The sequence below is a fragment of the Salvelinus alpinus genome, chromosome 25 (genome assembly GCF_045679555.1).
Source record: "Salvelinus alpinus chromosome 25, SLU_Salpinus.1, whole genome shotgun sequence".
Taxonomy (NCBI): Eukaryota; Metazoa; Chordata; class Actinopteri; order Salmoniformes; family Salmonidae; genus Salvelinus; species Salvelinus alpinus.
Window position 1 is genome coordinate 22,975,573 of NC_092110.1, and position 16,794 is coordinate 22,992,366.

Below are 16,794 nucleotides of genomic sequence, written 5' to 3' on the forward strand. Positions count from 1 at the left end.
CATTTCAGTTTTGCATTTCAAAATCCCAGTGTCAGCTTCTGAAGCAAGGTCATGGTTTTAACAGGATCATCAGGATTGAATTGGTAGTACAGGGGAGACTTGTGTTCTGTAAATAATGTAGCATTTCCGACAGAGGCAAAGGTTGGCGAGGTTACAAAAATAATTATTACATTTGAGACATTTGTACAATAATTCTCAATTTTGTCATTTGTAAAGAATTTGCAGTGGGATGTTAATTAGTTTGGCTAAGTTACCTATGCAGCTGTGAGAGCTGACCAGAGCACCATTCCAAAGACAGAGAAACATAGGAGACTCTTGTGATGATGAACAGAACTTTACTTTAACCAGAGATTGAGTAATCAGCCAATTGGCCTTTCTCTAATAGGTTCAACTGGTAGGCCCTTTGCCCAACACATTTTTTAAGTCTGTCATCTTGTTCTGTCAGGGCAAGGTAATGCTCTTTTTCTACGCCACTGCGATGTTTGCTACTTGAGATTTCACTCTTCAGAAAGAATCTATCCGTCATTACAGTTTTTATACAAGCCACATTGCAAAATAGAAGTGCCTGTGTGCAGTATGTTACAATCATTCCAGGTTGGCTGAACATTACTGCTTTCCTTTCAGACCATCGTGCGTGGGAGTATGATCGGTCATGGAGACTACATCTCAACCATGATCTCCGACATGAGCAGGTTGTCCGTGACCAGCTCCAACTCCCTGAGGAAGAGCAGCCCTTCGGCCAGGAAAAGGGCCCAGTCCCTGGGCAGGCTGGGGGAGGTGAAGGAGGGGGACACCTACCAGTATGAAGACCTGGGAGAAGATGAGCTGGAGCAGCAGCAGTGGAGAGACAGGGCTCATAACATCCACAGTGAGAGTGGGACGAGTATCACCCTACAGCCGAACGGAGTTCTCCCCAGGGCCAAGTCCACCTATGAAGTGAGCATCAGCTCTCTGGAGGGACCCCTGGCTCCATCCCAGCCAATGCAGGTGCCTATTAAGGGGGCTTATATCAGCTGTGAGGTGGGTAGCCCCACAGAGACACTGATGGTTAAGAGAGACTTCCAGGTGCCCAGGGTTATGCCACAAAAACAGAGGCCCATCTCATTCTTCTTCAGCCCAGCCATGGCTGTCCAGCATACCGACCATGGGGGTCATCCCCCTCCGGAGTACAGCACCAACCTCTACATCCACTCCCACAACAGCCCTGGCAGACCATACTCCTCCTACGACCTGAAGGTGAGCATATCACTTAATCATAATCTCTCATCTATATTTTAGATGGACATTGTCATAGGCCAGCGCGTTTGCTGCTATAACAGCCTCCACTCTTCTGAGAAGGCTTTCCACTAGATGTTGGAACATTGCTGCGGGGACTTGCTTCCATTCAGCCACAAGAGCATTAGTGAGGTCGGGCACTGATGTTGGGCAATTAGGCCTGGCTCGCAGTCGGCGTTCCAATTCATCCCAAAGGTGTTTGATGGGGTTGAGGTCAGGGCTCTGTGCAGGCCAGTCAAGTTCTTCCACCACAATCTCGACAAACCATTTCTGTATGGACCTCGCGTTGTGCATGGGGCATTGTCATGCTGAAACAGGAAGGGACTTCCCCAAACTGTTGCCACAAAGTTGGAAGCACAGAATCATCTAGAATGTCATTGTATGCTATATCGTTAGGATTTCCCTTCACTGGAACTAAGGGGCTTAGCCCAAAACCATGTAAAATAGCCCCAGACCATTATTCTTCCTCCACCAAACTTTACACTTAGCACTATGCATTGGGGCGGGTAGCGTTCTCCTGGCATCTGTAAAACCCAGATTCGTCCATTTGACGGCCAGATGGTGAAGCGTGATTCAACCCTCCAGAGAACACGTTTCCACTGCTCCAGAGTCCAATGGCGGAGAGCTATACACCAGTCCAGCCGACTCTTGGCATTGCGCATGGTGATCTTAGGCTTGTGTGCAGCTGCTCGGCCATGAAAAACCCATTTCGTGAAGCTCCCGAAGGAACAGTTATTGTTCTGAAGTTGCTTCCAGAGACAGTATGGAACTTGGTAGTGAGTGTTGCAACTGAGGACCGACAATTTTTAAGCGCTTCATCACTCGGCGGTCCCATTCTGTGAGCTTGTGTGGCCTACCGCTTTGCGGCTGAGCCATTGCTGCTCCTAGACGTTTCCACTTCACAATAAAAGCACCTACAGTTGACTGGGGCAACTCAAGCAGAGCAGAAATTTGATGAACTGACTTGGTGGAATCCTACATCTTATAGCAGCCTGCATTCCTGCATTCTACAGTTGATTGCTCAATTAATGCTGTTGGTTTTTTCGGGATGCTAAAATATGATTTGTGACTTTATTGCTTCAATGTGCTTGTAAACATTGAGAGATGCTATGTTTAGCATAATCTCAAGGGTACATTGAGGTACCTATGGCAACGTTTTAGCAGGGAGCGCACCAGGTGAAGTCAATGCATAGTGAGAGTGAAGCACTGTGAATTTCATCCAGTAATAAAGCAAGCCAGGGGTCCCTGGGAAGACAGCCAACTCTACCTCTCTCTCTCTCTCTCTCTCTCTCTCTCTCTCTCTCTCTCTCTCTCTCTCTCTCTCTCTCTCTCTCTCTCTCTCTCTCTCTCTATCTCTATCTCTATCTCTATCTCTATCTCTATATCTATCTCTCTCTATCTTTGTTATCGTCCAGGAAGAGTCGGCTCTGAGGCACCACCAGTCAGGCTTCCTACCCAGCACCACCAGTAGTCCCTTCATGAGTGGCATCAGACCCCACAGGACGGTATGCTCCTCAGCCAGCTACACCCTGGGACTGTCTCCCAACATGGGGCTGAGACCCAACGGCCCTGACCCCTTTCTGAGACACTCAGGCTGCCCTAATGCTCCCTTCCCCGGGCAGGACAGCCCCTCCCAGCTCCGGCCTTCCCCCACCGGCTCCCTGGCCTACAGCCCCCCAGGCACATGTTCCCCTGCCTTCAGACCCCCTCAGCACCCACAGAGGCCGCCACCAGACCCCCCCAAGGTGACCCATAAACAGTTTAAGGCTGCCCTGAACATGGTGGTGGACAAGGGAGACCCTCGGTCGTACCTGGAGAACTTTGTGAAGATTGGAGAAGGGTCCACAGGGGTGGTGTGTATCGCTCGGGAGAAACACAGCGGCAGGCAGGTGGCCGTGAAGATGATGGACCTGCGGAGACAACAACGTAGAGAGCTGCTTTTCAATGAGGTATGACGACCTCCAGTCAAAACTATCCTCAATGACCCCCTCAAAACACCACCCCGAATCACCAATAAATAATGCTGGGATACATCACATAAAAGAGCCCAGATGTTATGTATTTGTTGCCGGGTTTAACATGTTTATGCATTTTAAATTGTCAAATAAAATACAATAAAATACATTGAAACTGCTGGGTCAAATGCCCCCTTAGATCCATCTAGTTCTAGCGTAGAGATAGATAACACGTAGTCACTGTTTTGGGACACTGTAAAGTCCATGGAGAATAAGAGCACTGCCCACTGCCCACTGCACTGAGGCTAGGAAACACTGTCACCACCGATAAATCCATAATAATCAATCATTTCAATAAGCATTTCTCTACCTGGACCCGTACAAATCAGCTGGGCTAGACAATCTGGACCCTCTCTTTCAAAAAATCCGCCACCATTGTTGCAACCCCTATTACCAGTCTGCTCAACCTCTCTTTCGTATCGTCCGAGAACCCTAAAGATTGGAAAGCTGCCACGGTCATCCCCCTCCTCAAAGGGGGTGACACTAGACTCAAACTGTTACAGACCTATATCCATCCTGCCCTGTATTTCTAAAGTCTTCTAAAGCCAAGTTAACAGACCACTGACCATTTAGAATCCCACCGTACCTTCTCATCTGTGCAATCCGGTTTGCGAGCCGGTCACGGGTGTACCTCAGACACGCTCAAGGTATTAAACAATATCACAACAGCCATCGATAAAAGACAGTACTGTGCAGCCGTCTTCATCGACCTGGCCAAGGCTTTCGACTCTGTCAATCATAATATTCTTATCGGCAGACTCAACAGCCTTGGTTTCTCAAATGACTGCCTCGCCTGGTTCACCAACTACTTCTCAGATAGAGTTCAGTGTGTCAAATCGGAGGGCTTGTTGTCCGGACCTCTGGGAGTCTCTATGGGGGTACCACAGGGTTCAATTCTCGGGCCGACTCTTTTCTCTGTATATGTCAACGATGTCGCTCTTGCTGCGGGTAATTCCCTGATCCACCTCTACGCAGATGACACCATTCTGTATACATCTGGCACTTCTTTGGACACTGTGTTAACAAACCTCCAAACGAGCTTCAATGCCATACAACACTCCTTCCGTGGCCACCAACTGCTCTTAAACGCTAGTAAAACTAAATGCATGCTTTTCAACCGATCACTGCTAGCACCCGCCCACCCGACTAGCATCACTACTCTGGACGGTTCTGACTTAGAATATGTGGACAACTACAAATACCTAGGTGTCTGGCTAGACTGTAAACTCTCCTTCCAGACTCATATTAAACATCTCCAATCCAAAATTAAATCCAGAATTGGCTTCCTATATCGCAACAAAGCCTCCTTCACTCACGCCGCCAAACATACCCTCGTAAAACTGACTATCCTACCGATCCTTGACTTCGGCGATGTCATTTACAAAATAGCCTCCAACACTCTACTCAGAAAACTGGATGCAGTCTATTACAGTGCCATCCGTTTTGTCACCAAAGCCCCATATACCACCCACCACTGCGACCAGTATGCTCTCGTCGGCTGGCCCTCGCTACATATTCGTCGCCAGACCCACTGGCTCCAGGTCATCTATAATTCTTTGCTAGGTAAATCTCTGCCTTATCTCAGCTCACTGGTCACGATAACAATACCCACCCGTAGCACGCTCCAGCAGATATATCTCACTGGTCATCCCCAAAGCCAACACCCCCTTTGGCCGCCTTTCCTTACAGTTCTCTGCTGCCAATGACTGGAACGAATTGCAAAAATCGCTGAAGATGGAGACTTATATCTCCCTCACTAACTTTAAACATCAGCTATCTGAGCAGCTAACCGATCGCTGCAGCTGTACACAGCCTATCTGTAAATAGCCCATCCAATCTATCTACCTCATCCCCATATTGTTTTCATTTACTTTTTTGCTCTTTTGCGAACCAGTATTTTTACTTGCCCATCATCATCTGCACATCTATCACTCCAGTGTTAATTTGCTAAATTGTAATTACTTCGCTACTATGGACTGTTTATTGCCTTACCTCCTCACTCCATTTGCACACACTGTATATAGACTTTTTTTCTATTGTGTTATTGACTGTACGTTTGTTTATTCCTTGTGTAACTCTGTGTTGTTGTTTGTGTTGCACTGCTTTGCTTTATCTTGGCCAGGTCGCAGTTGTAAATGAGAACTTGTTCTCAACTGGCCTACCTGGTTAAATAAAGGTGAAAAAAAAAAAAATGTTTCCCAGACAATAATACCCAAATAAACTTTTTTTGCCCATGAGTACCCTCTCGAAATCATCAGGTACGTTACATGACACCTCTGTTATCAACTGTATGTGTTTGTCCAGGTGGTGATAATGAGGGACTACCAGCACAGGAACGTGGTGGAGATGTTTAAAAGTGCCATGGTAGAGGAGGAGCTCTGGGTCATTATGGAGTACCTACAGGGTGGAGCACTAACCAACATCGTGTCTGAGACCAGGTATGGAGACACTGCACAGACTTGACCTACACAGCCAGAAATAACTGCTGTCATACTGGGGGCAAATTGTATTGAGGGGTCAATATAATGTCAAATATAGGCATTTTTAAGAGACAAGACTTCAAGGACATGTGTGACAGAAGCATGGAGCAAAATTCTTGTTATGTTTTCAGTACCTATTTTCACCATTAAGTGGTAGTGTGGTACTAATTAGTTGAGAGGACAGGCAAGTATGCACAGTCACTCTCATTCTCACTGCCACTTTAGCAAAACACTGTCCTCCTATGGGAAAATATCATCTGATAACATAATTCAATTTGTGTATGTTCAAATGAAATGTGGTGAAATTAATTTAGTCCCAAAACACAATTTTATCTATGCTCTCATCTTGTTCAGTACTGTATATCAGATACTCTAGAAATGCATAAACAAAAGCAAGAAAATGGCCCACTCGATATTAGACACGAGGAATTGTCAGTGAATTTTAACTCTACCTGTCAATATATTTTAAATTCCAAACTCAAAGTTGGCTCATTCACAATACAGAGACAGGAGTTGACCTCAGAGCCTAGAGACATGGTGACTGAGTGCATTTCTAACTGACATATAAAAATGGGCCAGATCACATTGGCTGTCATTTTCAGTTTTTGTCAGCAGAACCCAAGATTTGCTAAATTATAGCTCCTTCATACTCCAATCCAACCCCAAATAAGATTGTTAAACAATCAATAAAGCTATTAGCCATAACTCTAAAAAAAATATTTTCTGGTGTGTTTCTGTAACACAGTTCTTCAGTGTTCAAAATCAGCTAGGCTATATTTTCATAATGCAAACACGAGATACTGTGAATGCATGTAGTTGTCTGAACCTCACCTATACCACCCACCACTACACTCTTCGAAAAAAAAGGTTATATCTAGAACCTAATAGAGTTCTCCGACTGTCCCCATAGGATAACATTTTAAAGAAACCTTGATGGTTCCACGTAGAACCGTTTTGGGCTCCATGTAGAACCCTATCCACAGAGGGTTCTACATGGAACCCAAAATGGTTCTACCTGGAACCAAAAATAGTTATCCTATGGGGACAGCCAAAGAACCCTTTCAGAACACCATACATCACCTCGGTGATGTGACAGCAGCCATTTTGCAGTGCAGGGAAAAGATGGCGCCGAAGAACATGGCTGACGTTTTACATTCTTCCAACCAATTGTGCTATTTTGTTAGTTTTTTTGTGTTTTGTGTAACTTGTTTTTTTACGTATTTTGTACATAATGTTGCTGCAACCGTCTCTTATGACCGAAAATAACTTCTGGACATCAAAACAGCGATTACTCACCGCGGACTGGAATAAACGTTTTCCTTTAACGAGTCTGACGACAAGGATATACTGCTTTCACAGCCCAGATCCCTGTCATTTGCTTGAAGAAAAGACGCAGGAAAAGGGGCCGCATATCGGGCTGCCTTCTGAGAATCCATAGGCGAGCGAGTAAACTCCCACTACTATCCATTCTTCTTGCTAACGTGCAGTCATTGGAAAATAAAATTGATGACCTACGATTTAAGATTATCCTACCAACAAGACATTAAAAACTGTAATATCTTATGTATCACCGAGACGTGGCTGATCGACGATACGAATAATATAGAGCTGGCGGGATTTTCCATGCACCGGCAGAACAGAGAAGCTACGTCTGGTAAAACGAGGGGTGGGGATGTGTGTCTATTTGTCAATATCAGCTGGTGTGCGATGTCTAAATTTAAAGAAGTCTTGAGGTATTGCTCGCCTGAGGTAGAGTACTTTATGATAAGCTGTAGACCACACTATCTACCAATAGAGTTCTCATCTATATTATTCGTAGCCGTCCATTTACCACCACAGAACAAAGCTGGCACTAAGACCGCTCTCAACCAACTCTATAAGGCCATAAGCAAAGAAGAAAATGCTCAACCAGAAGCGGCACTCCTAGTGGCCTGGGACTTTAATGCAGGTAAACTTAAATAAATGTTTACCAGCATGTCACATGTGCAACCAGAGGAAAAAAATCCCACCTTTACTCCACACACAGAGATGCATACAATGCTATCCCCCGCCCTCCATTTGGCAAATCTGACCATAATTCTATCCTCCTGATTCCTGCTTACAAGCAAAAACTAAAGCAGGAAGTACCAGTGACTCGCTCAATACGGACGTGGTCAGATGACGCGGATGCTACATTACAGGACTGTTTTGCTAGCACAGACTGGAATATGTTCCGGATTTCATCCAATGGTATTGAGGAGTACACCACCTCAGTCATCGGCTTCATCAATAAGTGCATCGACGATGTCCCCCCCATAGTGACCGTACGTACATATCCCAACAAGAAGCCATGGATTACAGGCCACATCCGCATCGAGCTAAAGGCTATAGATGCCACTTTCAAGGAGCGTGAGACTAATCTGGACTCTTATAAGAAATCCTGCTATGTCCTCAGACAAACCATCAAACAAGCAAAGCGTCAATACAGGATTAAGATAGAAACCTACTACAGCTGCTCTGACACAGGTCAGATGTGGCAGGGTTTGAAAACTATTACGTACTACAAAGGGAAACCTAGTCGCAAGCTGCCCAGTGATGTGAGCCTACCAGACGAGCTAAATGCCTTTTATGCTCGATTCGAGGCAAGCAACACTGAAGCATGCACGGGAGCATCATCTTTTCTTGATGACTGTGAGATAACGCTCTCGGTAGCCGATGTGAACAAAACCTTTAAACAGGTCAACATTCACAAAGCCGTTGGGCCAGACGGATTACCAGGACGTGTACTCAAAGTATGTGTGGACGAACTGTCAAGTGTCTTCACTGACATTTTAAATGCAGACCACCATAGTCCCTGCGCCCAAGGAAGCGAAGGTAACCTGCCTAAATGATTACCGCCCCGTAGCACTCACGTCAGTAGCCATGAAGTGCTTTGAAAGGCTGGTCATGGCTCACATCAACAGCATTCTCCCGGACACCCTAGACCCACTCCAATTCGCATACCGCCCCAACAGATCCACAGATGATGCAATCTCAATCGCACTCCACACTGCCCTTTCCCACCTGGACAAAAGGAACACCTATGTGAGAATGCTGTTCATTGATTACAGCTCAGTGTTCAACAACATAGTGCCCACGAAGCTCATCACTAAGCTAAGGACTCTGGGACTAAACACCTCCCTCTGCAACTGGATCCTGGACTTCCTGACGGGCCGCCCCCAGGTGGTAAGAGAAGGCAACAACACTGGGGCCCCTTAATACTGGGGCCCCTCAGGGGTGTGTACTTAGTCCCCTCCTGTACTCTCTGTTCACCCACGACTGCGTGGCCAAACACGACTCCAACACCATCATTAAGTTTGCTGACGACACAACAGTGGTAGGCCTGATCACCGACAACGACGAGACGGCCTATAGGGCTGGCAGTGTGGTGCCAGGACAACAACCTCTCCCTCAATGTGAGCAAGACAAAGGAGCTGATCGTGGTCTACAGGAAAAGGCGGGCTGAACGGGCCCCCATTAACATCGATGGGGCTGTAGTGGAGCGGGTCAAGAGTTTCAAGTTCCTTGGTGTCCACATCACCAACAAACTATCATGGTCCAAACATACCAAGACAGTCGGGAAGAGGGCACGTCAAAACCTTTTCCCCCTCAGGAGACTGAAAAGATTTGGCATGGGTCCTCAGATCCTCAAAAGGTTCTACAGCTGCACCATCGGGAGCATCCTGACCGGTTGCATCACAACCTGGTATGGCAACTGCTCGGCATCTGACCATAAGACGCTACAGAGGGTAATGCGTACGGCCCAGTACATCACTGGGGCCAAGCTTCCTGCCACCCAGGACCTATATAATAGGCGGTGTCAGAGGAAAGCCCATTAAATTGTCAGAGACTCCAGTCACCCAAGTGTGACTGCTACCGCACAGCAAGCAGTAGCGGAGCGCCAAGTCTAGGACCAAAGGCTCCTCAACAGCTTCTACCCCCAAGCCATAAGACTGCTGAACAATTCATAAAATCGCCACCGGACTATTTACATTGACCCCCCCTTTTGTACACTGCTGCTACTCGCTGTTTATTATCTATGCATAGTCACTTCACCCCTACCTACATGTACAAATTACCTAAACTAACCTGTAAACCCGCACACTGACTCGGTACCGGTACCCCCTGTATATAGTCTCGTTATTCTTATTGTGTTACTTTTTATTCTTATTTTTTACTTTTGTCTATTTGGTAAATATTTTCTTAACTCTTCTTGAACTGCACTGTTGGTTAAGGGCTTGTAAGTAAGCATTTCACGGTCAGGTCTACACTTGTTGTATTTGGCGCATGTGACAAATAAAGTTTGATTTAATATATCAGTGTCACTCTCCTATGCAGGCTGAGTGAGGAGCAGATAGCCACAGTCTGTGAGGCTGTGCTGCAAGCCCTGGCCTACCTTCACTCCCAGGGTGTTATCCACAGAGACATCAAGAGTGACTCCATACTGCTAACACTGGATGGGAGGGTAAGTCTCTCTCTCTCATAAGTATTTTTAATTCAGTTGAGAAAAACACACCTGTTTATAATTTAATTTTAATGTCCCTGTATAGATCAAGCTGTCCGACTTTGGGTTCTGTGCTCAGATCAGTAAAGACATCCCTAAAAGGAAGTCTTTAGTGGGAACACCCTACTGGATGGCTCCGGAGGTCATCTCTAAATCACCATACAGCACTGAGGTGAGAAAGAAGATATTCAAAACAACTTTGTATCCTAACAAACTGTACATGTATATTACTGCATACTAATGACATACTAGCTGTATCCAAACAAATACTCATGATGTCCAGTATTCATGTGCATGTCAACACTGACTGAAGGTGATGTTAGAATATACTGGTTTGTTGTGTCTGCCAGGTAGATGTGTGGTCTCTGGGTATCATGGTAGTTGAGATGGTGGATGGAGAGCCCCCCTACTTCAGTGAGACCCCTGTTGCAGCCATGAGAAGACTGAGGGATGAGCCAGCTCCCACTGTACGGAACGCAACACAGGTCAGAGGTCAAACAGAATACATACATAGAGGGACTCCCGAATGGCGCAGTGGTCTAAGGCACTGCATCGCAGTGTTGCTGCGTCACTACAGCCTGGGGCTGTGTCATTACCGGCCGTGACCGGGAGTCCCATAGGGCGGCAACCGGGTTAGGGGAGGGTTCGGCCGGGGGGGCTTTATTTGGCTCATCGCGCTCTAGCAACTCCTGCAGGCTGACTTTGGTTGTCAATTGAACAGTGTTACCTCCGACACATTGGTGCAGCTGGCTTCCGAGTTACGCGAGCGGGTGTTAAGAAGTGCGGTTTGGCGGGTCATGTTTTGGAGGACGCATGACATGTCCTTCACCTCTTCCGAGCTCGTTGGGGAGTTGCAGTCATGAGACAAGATCGTAATCACGAAATTACGAAAAAGGGGGGTAAAAAAAGATTTTCAAAATAAAATAATACATACATGGAGAGATACACACCTTTTCTCTATTTCAACATGTCTGCTGAATTAACTTGGACCTCACACTTTGTGTAGGTCTCCCCGGTGTTGAAGGACTTCCTGGACCATATGTTGATCAGAGACCCAGTGGAGCGGGCCAGCGCCACAGACCTGCTAGAACACCCCTTCCTCTTACAGAGCGGCTCCCCGCAGTGCCTGGTGCCCCTGGTGGAACAGTACCGCAAGCGCATGTCCCGCTGCTGATTCCCCCCCCCCCCTTGATGGAACCCTGATCTGGGATTACTACTGTACCCTGTGTGACCTGCCCAGGCCCAACCCAGCCAGCACCTATCCCAGTGAGGGAGCAGCACCAGAGAGCAGACCCAGAGAGCCTGGTGCTGCTACAGAGCTCATGGCAGCAGGCCGGTAGGCTTGGTAGACAGTGACACAGCCTGGGCCTGCAAATCTAAGAAGCACTTTAGCAGTGAGTTGGCGTAGTGTTACGGAAGCATGCAAACAAACAGTATTCCTCACTCATCTCAACAACGTCTGGGCCTATCCAATGGAATTCCTCTCGACATAACAACAATCTAACATTAGTGCATTATATGAAACTTGAAATCCAAGGGAACTGTAAACTGTAGCCTATTGTGAACCTTTACCGTAATTGAGCAGTTTCCCATCGTAGTGTTTGGATATTAGTTGTGTATTTTCAGCTTGTGCTATAGGCTCAAGCTGTGGTAGCTCATGACTTTGAGAGAAGCGTAATGTTACATACCTCTACAACCATATGGGACACTGACTGAAGTTCAGTGAAACCTTGCACCTTGTCAGTGAACAATTTGCATGGCCAAATGAAGGCACACCTGGCCTGATCGGAATGTTTAAAACGTGCTACTGAGAGATGACATGAGAGACATCCTCCAACATCACCATGACAAATGTGTAGATGGGTTGGCTGTTTGTTTTTATTGGGCTCAATGAATCATATTCCTTTTAATATTTATCCTATTTTGCTTTCCGAAAAGGATTGTGAACTGTTTGTAGCCTAAGATGTGAAATTGCAAATAAGTTAAAATTTTAGATTATCAACTTGAAACGTAGCGGTTGAACAAATAATGTAAATACAGATACTGTATATTAGGACTTACTACTTGCAGAGCCATTGTATAGTTAGTTATATGGGATGAATTTTACTTAATTTTGAAAGTGTGTGTGTTTACGCTTGGATGCTGTGTTGGTGTTGCCTCAAACATCCCTTCCACTGTGTTGTGACTGACTTTTGAAACTACAGGATGTGTTTGTTGCTACTGAAGATGTGTGTGTGTGTGTGTGTGAAGTATTTGCATTGGTTTGAATAGATAAAGCACACAGGCTTGGCATGTGATGCTGAAGAACATCCACCAGCTGAGAGCACATTGCACATTGTCTTTGTATTCTTACCAGTGACACAACATATTTCATGTATTTGTATTTCTATGTCGGACATTCATGAAAAAGAGAATTATACATTATTTACATTTTCTAAAAATCAATAAATAATGCATATTGACTCTTGATCTTGATAATCTAAGCACTGCTATTTTGTTCCAATTCAGTTTGATGTTTAATGCCCCCTTTCACACAGTTGTATCTCTCTCTCTCTCATCTCTCTCTCTCACATACACACATCATATCAAATGCAGAAATGAGAATTCTGTCACATTTTTTTTATATTTTAATAAATATTACATAGCATAGCTTGTGCATATTAACATCATGATTCATTGTAAATAATTATACATGACAGGCTTACCTAGAATATAGGCTACATATTCCATAGTATAATAGTATAATATAACATTATTTTTGACAAATAAAAGCGACACTGCCATCATTACGATTGATGTATATAGCACATGACTGAATGGACAGACAAAGCAATGGGCTATGTTCATTAGACTGAAGAAACACAAGTTTAGATAGAGCTATATCGTTATTTTACAATCTAAGAATAAAGGAGATAAGTTACCACACTGCTTGAACATGTGGAATCTAAAGTGCTTTATCAAATCGACTTCTCCTAATTCTTCAAATTGAACAATTGGTTTCCCTGTTACTCCAGAGAGACAACTTGGGAAGTGCTCTCAAATTCACACTTCACCCCGCTAATGCTGTCCACGCTTGGCTGACTGTTAACTCTCTGATGCGTGTGGGAAAAGGGAAAAGTCTCGGACCGGGACATCCTCCCTCTGCCCTGTGAGGAACCGGAGGAACAGTCAATTACCAGTCTCATGAACTCGGGGGCAGTGAATCGCCGCAGTAATCTGGTCCCCAGCCCGGTGAACCCCGGTGGACGGACAGGAATCTTCTCCGGCTCCATCTCTGCTCTGTGGAAGAGGAGTTTGTTGAGTCGCCCGTTCGGCGGGAGGCTGCCGCGCTTCTGACTCTCTCTCCTGCTTGATTGAGCGACGTCATTATTATCATTTTTTGGCGCCCTGATAGAATCCTCGGGTGCTCTCTGAGATTTATTTTTACAGATTAAAAGTGCTTTTGGTGCCGTGACGGTTTTGTCAGTGTCGTTTGTCACCTCCCAGGTGCTCTTTTGACATTCAATCTTTGCTATCAGGGATCTCTCGTCCTGCAGCGAGGCTCTCTTTAATTTACTGCCTGATAGGCTCATGTCACACACATCACCCTGATAGGACTGCTTTCTGCTGCTCAGGAGGTCCAGGTTAAATGGCTTTGCTTTGTCCCAGAGTGGAATACTCTCTGGCTCCTCCTGTTTCATTCCTCTGTGTCTGTTGACATCTTTCTGGCATGGCTCTGGGTGATGGCTCAGTGTTTTAACCCCCCTCATGTCCTGTAGCTTATGGTTCTGTATCTGTTTGGCTGTGAATATGTCATCCTGTTCTTCTTCTGACAGGGCCCTCTCAAGGTGATTCCTATCTAGAGACTGATTCTGGCATCTGATGCGCGCCCACAGTTTGTTACTGTCCCCGACCCTCAGCTGTCTCTGGAACACGCCAGGCAGATGGTCTTCATCCTGGCTCTGGAACTGTTTAGAGAACCTCTCCAGAACCTGCCTGGGGAGCTTGTTGGGCTGCTGCCACTCTGTCCCGGCCTCCATCCCAAATCCGACCTCCCCTAGTGGGTCATCTGACACTACCCCCCTCCTCCCAGAGTTCAGGGCCTGGACACAGTGGTCATGCCCAAAGAATTTGGCCACCTGGATGGCAGAGTGGCCAGCCTGATTGGTGCGGTCCAGTCTCAGGCCCATTCTTTTGAATGCCCTGACCAGGAACTCCAACACGTGGCTGTGGCCGGTGTAGGCTGCGTACATCAGGGCGCTGTTCCCCCAGGCGTCAGATACATCAGGGTCGGCGTTGAACTGCACCAGAAGTTTGACCACGTCCAGGTGGCCCAGCTCACAGGCCAGGCTCAAGGAGGTACGCCCGTGCTCATCCTGGCAATTCACGTCGGCCCCTTTTTCCAGCAGCAGGCGGGCAAACTTGGCCCGGCCCCCGGGGTCCTGCAGGCAAACGGCGAACATCAAAGGGGTACGGCCATTTTCCGTCTTGGAGTTGATTATGCGGTTGTCCAGCGCATCCAGGACGAAGCGCGCCAGGTGCACTTTGCCATCGTGCATGGCATCCAGGAAGGTCTTGGTGCCAGAGCCCTGGCGCAGATCCTTAGGTCTCATCATGCTTGACGGTAACTTCTGGTGGTGAGCCTCAGACTCTTCTGAGATAGGAACGGAGAGTGAATCAGGGCCCCCTCTGTGTTGACAGTGAGTGTATTTACCTCAGAGTGAGCCTCAGCGAGGAGCTGCCTGTGCTTTTATACCTCTCTCTCTACACACCCTCCCCGCGTTGTCAAGGAAACAGCCATCTGAGGTCCATTATGCTGCTGCAACATCCATTCAGAATAACCTCCCTCCACCGGGAGGAAATATATGCTATTTGAACTGAATAATTACTCAAGGAGAAAAACATTGCTGCGTTTTTGATGTGTGCCAGGTTAAAGCGGCTGCAAAGGAGGTGCTTAAATCAGTCTCTTTTCCCCCCAGGTTTAATACCATTCTTTCACATACAGCTCTAATTAAATTTAGCACTCTCTCACATGGGTCAAAATAGAAAGCTTGGATTTTCTATTTATACCATTTCGTTGCTAAAGGTCAGCTAATCTTGCATGATATGAATGTTTTAAATAATGTATTATATTATGACTTATACATATGCATGATTATAGTTTCTTCTCTTACCAAAGTTTTGAGAGAATAATATAGTAAAGTCAGGTTTGGAGCACTGATTTAGCTTTTTAAGACAGAATGGAAATGTGAGTTTTCATCACTGCACAGGTGCCAAAAACACCATCCCACCCCTATGATACAGCTCCAGTGAATTGAGGTATTATTTACATACTGTAGCGACTCCCCTCTGCTTCCTTGTGCCAGGAAACCTGGCCCTCTCACTGCCTTTGATCCCTTTGATCTCTGTAATCAGTGACAAGAACTCTGTTTGTACGACAACGTCTATTATTTTTCCATGTAACCTGCTGCATGCTGTGATACTAATAATGTGTCATGTTCTGTCCACGTGACAGGAGAGAGGTCTCTGAACATGGCTATCGTGATGAATACTGTATTGAGGAAAATGTTTTTTCAATGCTTTATTTGTTCTGTTGAAGTGTTTTGCAACCAACTGATTTTTAAATCACTGTTATTTTTTGTTTTTCATATACACTGGGTTTAAAAACATTAGGAACACCTGCTCTTTCCATGACGTAGACTTACCAGGTGAATCCAGGTGAAAGCTATGGATGAATGGGCAAGACAAAATATTTAATTGCCTTTGAACGAGGTATAGAAGTAGGTGCCAGGCGCACCGGTTTGAGTGTGTCAAGAACTGTAACACTGCTGGGTTTTTCATGCTCAACAGCTTCTCGTGTGTATCAAGAATGGTCCACCACCCAAAGGACATCCAGCCAATGGCAGGCCAATGGCAGGCCAATGGTAAAAAAAATTGTAATTGATGAAAGAGGACAAAGAAGGCTGACAAATTGTGCAGCGCAACAGACTGGCTACAGATAGTCAACTGACAGTCCAGTACAACATTAGTGCCCAAAGACCCATTGTCACGCCCTGGCCTTAGTTATCTTTGTTTTCTGTAATATTTTGGTTAGGTCAGGGTGTGACAGGGGGGATGTTTGTGTATAGTTGTCTCGTCTGGGGTGGTTGTATGGTATAGGGGGTTTTGGTAGAGTGTATGGGTTTGTGTTGAGTGTAGGTGTCTAGGTAAGTCTATGGTTGCCTGAATGGTTCTCAATCAGAGACAGCTGTCATTCATTGTCTCTGATTGGGAGCCATATTTAAGGCAGCCATAGGCAGTAGGCTTTTGTGGGTAATTGTCTATGTGTAGTGTTCAGTGTCAGCACTATTTGTTTGAATAGCTTCACGGTTGTTTTTGTTCGTCTTCAAAATAAAAAGAAGATGTCGTTCTATCACGCTGCGCCTTGGTCCTCTATTCAAAACTATGATGATCGTGACACCCATAAAAGAATGTACAACTCGTCTTACCTTGACACGAATGGGGTATGGCAGCCGATGACCTC

General features: G+C 45.9%; 2 protein-coding genes across 3 annotated transcripts in view; one reads left to right on the forward strand and one right to left on the reverse strand.

Moving 5' to 3' along the window:
* LOC139553659 (serine/threonine-protein kinase PAK 6-like) overlaps window positions 1-12,759 on the forward strand; it is a 29,833-nt gene extending 17,074 nt beyond the window's left edge. The window contains exons 3-9 of one of the 2 annotated variants that reach the window (XM_071366221.1): window positions 625-1,236; window positions 2,691-3,224; window positions 5,595-5,728; window positions 10,127-10,253; window positions 10,339-10,464; window positions 10,643-10,777; window positions 11,299-12,759. In XM_071366221.1, the coding sequence (XP_071222322.1) occupies window positions 625-1,236; window positions 2,691-3,224; window positions 5,595-5,728; window positions 10,127-10,253; window positions 10,339-10,464; window positions 10,643-10,777; window positions 11,299-11,466 (1,836 nt within the window). In that variant the 3' untranslated portion in view covers window positions 11,467-12,759. Of the gene's footprint in view, window positions 1-624; window positions 1,237-2,690; window positions 3,225-5,594; window positions 5,729-10,126; window positions 10,254-10,338; window positions 10,465-10,642; window positions 10,778-11,013; window positions 11,277-11,298 lie in introns of those variants that run through there. The other variant, XM_071366222.1, reaches the window with a different exon arrangement.
* Window positions 12,760-12,899: 140 nt separating this feature from the next.
* LOC139553661 (uncharacterized) lies at window positions 12,900-14,887 on the reverse strand. The gene has a single exon (XM_071366223.1). The coding sequence runs from the start codon at window positions 14,885-14,887 to the stop codon at window positions 13,298-13,300; it is 1,590 nt and encodes a 529-aa protein (XP_071222324.1). The 3' UTR covers window positions 12,900-13,297.
* Between the last annotated feature and the right edge of the window lie 1,907 nt (window positions 14,888-16,794).

Excerpts from the sequence above, each read along its gene's own strand:
- LOC139553661 (XM_071366223.1), bottom strand. The coding sequence starts at position 14,887 with ATGATGAGACCTAAGGATCTGCGCCAGGGCTCTGGCACCAAGACCTTC.